This window comes from Hipposideros armiger, unplaced genomic scaffold, assembly GCF_001890085.2.
Source record: "Hipposideros armiger isolate ML-2016 unplaced genomic scaffold, ASM189008v1 scaffold_525, whole genome shotgun sequence".
Classification (NCBI taxonomy): domain Eukaryota; kingdom Metazoa; phylum Chordata; class Mammalia; order Chiroptera; family Hipposideridae; genus Hipposideros; species Hipposideros armiger.
Window position 1 is genome coordinate 909,785 of NW_017731875.1, and position 3,916 is coordinate 913,700.

General features: G+C 35.9%; 1 protein-coding gene across 1 annotated transcript; it reads left to right on the forward strand.

Moving 5' to 3' along the window:
* Window positions 1–700: 700 nt before the first annotated feature.
* Window positions 701–1,639, forward strand: LOC109396533 (olfactory receptor 51B2-like). The gene has a single exon (XM_019668396.1). The coding sequence runs from the start codon at window positions 701–703 to the stop codon at window positions 1,637–1,639; it is 939 nt and encodes a 312-aa protein (XP_019523941.1).
* Window positions 1,640–3,916: the final 2,277 nt, after the last annotated feature.

Below are 3,916 nucleotides of genomic sequence, written 5' to 3' on the forward strand. Positions count from 1 at the left end.
TTTTGATTTAATGTGTTAGAAGTAAAGTCAAAGGCTGCATGCCTAACAAGTTCCCAAACTTGTTAGTTGTGGCTGGTTGTGGTCCACATTTCTGTTAGCCAACCTCTAGAAAAGTGTAATTGTTGGAACACCAAAGCAATTGGAAGCGATGGTGATGCTTGCTGTGTTTCATAAAACACTGTCATTAAATTCCAAAAACGAAGAAAAGTGCTTCTAATTGAAAAAAAAATGTATGTATTTGTCATGATTGTGAAAGATAAAGCCAAAATCAAAATTAAGCGTGTCCAAAAGTTATCAATCACAGCAAGAAAGCAGCTAACTAAGATTATTCTTTATTAGTACTTAATTATCTTGTTTGTTGTTATCACTGTGGCTGCAAACATTTTGAAGCATGCAAACAATAGTAAGGCCTGATGTTTTAAGAAAAATGAAGAAAATGTTTTTTTACTTGAGACATTTTAACCATTAACCTAATATTTTTTTCTAATTAGGGAAATACCAACATTCCTGATCTCAAGTATAACATGTAAGTCTCTACTCTTCTGCTGGCAAATACGCTCAGAGTTACACTTATCATCCCGATTGATTATCCCCAAGTGTGAAGATTGTGATTGAGGCTACTGTGGTACATTACTACTAAAAAGTATGGGTTCCTGGGTTAAAGATTTCTAGAAAGCTGCTCTCCAACTGCGGACATACTATGTGGCCCAATATGAGTGCCGCCCCCTTTTTGCTGACTGGATTCCCAGGCCTAGAGGCAGCTCATCGCTGGATCTCCATCCCCTTCTTTGCAGTCTACATCTTTATGCTTCTTGGCAATGGCACTCTCCTCCATCTCATTAAGGATGATCACAGTCTCCATGAACCCATGTACTATTTCCTTGCCATGTTGGCGGGTACAGATCTGATGGTGACATTGACCACAATGCCAACTGTAATGGGCGTCTTATGGGTGAATCACTGGGAGATGAGCCACGGGGCCTGCTTCATGCAAGCCTACTTCATTCACTCCCTTTCCATTGTGGAATCTGGTATCCTACTTGCCATGGCCTATGACCGTTTCATTGCCATCCGCCACCCCTTGCAATACACATCTCTTCTCACCAATACTCGAGTGGTAAAGCTAGGGGTGGGAGCTTTTCTGAGGGGTTTTCTATCCATCATGCCTGTAATCTTGCGTCTTTTTTCATTTCCATATTGCCACTCTCATGTTCTCTCCCATGCTTTCTGTCTTCACCAAGAAATAATGAAACTGGCTTGTGCTGACATAACTTTCAATACACTTTACCCTGTAATTCTTATTTTTTTAACAATCTTCTTAGACTCTCTGACCATCCTTGTCTCCTATATCTTAATTCTGAAGACTGTCATGGGTATAGCCTCTGGTGAAGAGAGAGCCAAGGCCCTTAATACCTGCATCTCCCACATCAGTTGTGTCCTCATCTTCTATGTCACTGTGATCAGTCTGTCATTCATCCACAGGTTTGGGAAGAATGTGCCACATATGGTCCACATTATAATGAGCTATGTCTACTTCCTCTTTCCTCCTTTAATGAATCCTATCATTTACAGCATCAAGACCAAGCAGATTCAATATGGCATTCTCCGTCTTTTATCTAAACATAGATTTGGAAGTTAAACTCTGATGTGGGTGATTGCTCAGGAAAGATGGTGGGGATCTGCGATTTCTCTGAATTGAGAGCAAAGAGAAATTCCATTAAGTCTCAAAACTTCCTGTGGTAGCCTCCACTTCTCCAAATGAAACAATACCATTTACAAGTCTTATTAGGAGTCTGCCCTTGACTTGATAGATTTGCTATTTGTTAAGTTCACGGGTTGATTTATCTGTCATTATCCTGTGTTCATTTCTCTAAGAACTAAGTAGTGGATAAAAATATTTCTTATACATCTGGAAGATTAAGTGTAATTTTATATTGTGATTTTTCTGGTGTATTCAATTAATTTTTATTGCTAAAAAAGCATAGATAATTTTAAGTTTGTGGTATCCATTTACATGTCTGTCTTTGGACTTCTCTGTACATATTGTTTGCTCATTTTCCTATCATTGTGTTCATGCTTTCCTAATTTATTTGTGGGAGTGCATTAATGATAAATGAACTCTAGTGAGCCACTGATATTGCAAACATTTCCAATTTTTGTCTTCTGATATACAGAATTTAAAAATTTATATATAAATAACTTTATTTATATTTGCTTTATTAAGATTTTTGGGGCCATTTGATATTGGCCTCCCTGATTTCAGGTTTATTTTTTTATCTATTTTCTTATTTTCTGCAGAACTGTGTTTTACATATTCTATTTTATAATAGATTAATATTTGAAGAAAAGTAAATCAGTCCTCACTATAACTATTTTCAAGGCAGTAGCACTAATATTAAGTTATTTACTTGGCTGATATTTTAAGGTATGAGACAGAAACAATGCTAAACAACAATGATCTAACTGTAAGCAAACAGATATAAAATATTGACTATACAGATCACAACCCACTGGGGAGTCAAAGATCAAATAAACCTAAATTTAAAATAATCTCTGTGACTAGTGACAAAATGTAAAGAACAAGCTGCTTTGAGGATGTTGGTTTCAAAAAGGATCACGTCAAGACTGAGGTAAGGGAAAGATTCCCTGAAGAGTGCCCTTGAACTGAGATCTGAGGGTAAATTAGACATTAACTGGTAAAAATAAGGATAAGAATGTTTTAAGCAGAAAGCAGTCTGTGAGGACGCTGAAGCTGGGACGGATCAGTGCACCTTCCAGGAATGTGGCTGACAGACAGGAAGAGAGTAATTGTTGTAAGGAGAAGTTGGAGAGAGATAAGGAGGTCAAATCAATAATACCCTGTGGCTATAGCAAGGGTTTGTGTATTTACCAAAAGAGTCATGGGAAGCTATTGAATAGTTCTAAGTAAGGGAGTGACATGATTTCAGTGTTGTTTATAAATTATAAGTTCAGATATGTGTGGATTTGAGTGAGGCAAGAGAGGAACAAAGAAATCAAAAAGAAAATAGTGTACCGGTTCCAGAAAGAGATGCCAGTAGCTAAAATTATTAAAGTAAAGATTAATGTAGTGGACAGGTATGGGATATATTTAGGATCTAAAAAGATTTGTGGGTATTTTAGAAAAGTACATGAAAAAAAGTTTGGGAGGAAACAGATATAATATTACATTTCTGAATTATTTTATTTTAAGAACATTAGTACTATCGACCTCAGAAAAAGTATTGATTATGCATTAAATTCATCAATCAGGAGAATTGTAATATTTCTTTGAAAAATATTTTGAAAATTTGAGGATGAATAAAAATCAAAATGATGAAGTTGTGACCTATTAATATGACCAAAGGAAATATTCTATCCTACAGCACTGAGCTTTTAGGAGAAGACAATAGCATAGTCATAAATAGCCATAAGTATGTTGCAATAATTTTTAGGTGTATCTTTTTGTCTGATTATTAATAACATAGTAAAAGCTAGGTCTATGTCAAGTATGTGCTGAAAGGTTAGGGGTACAAAACAATAGCAAAAACTGAAACTGTTGCCACTAAAAGCAGGTCATAGAGCACATGTGTCTTTGCATTGCTATCCAGGGAGAGAAGGTTTCTGCTGAGTGGTTTTCACTGGAATGTGTCCAAGAAAAAAATACATCAGCCAGTTCTAAATCAATAACCTAAACAGAAATGCTCAAGATAATACATAAATTATGATAAGAAACAATGGGTTAGAGATGGGAAATTAGATACAGACACAAACATGAATATAAAATAAGGAACACCTGGATTTCTCTCTGAGCAAAGAGAAATGATACATTGGAAAATGAGGGTTTTTTTTTTTGTTGTTGTTGTTTGTTGTTGTTTTGTTTTTCACAAGGGCTTAAATAAGTTACCATAGGGCTGGG

Excerpts from the sequence above, each read along its gene's own strand:
- LOC109396533 (XM_019668396.1), top strand. The coding sequence starts at position 701 with ATGTGGCCCAATATGAGTGCCGCCCCCTTTTTGCTGACTGGATTCCCA.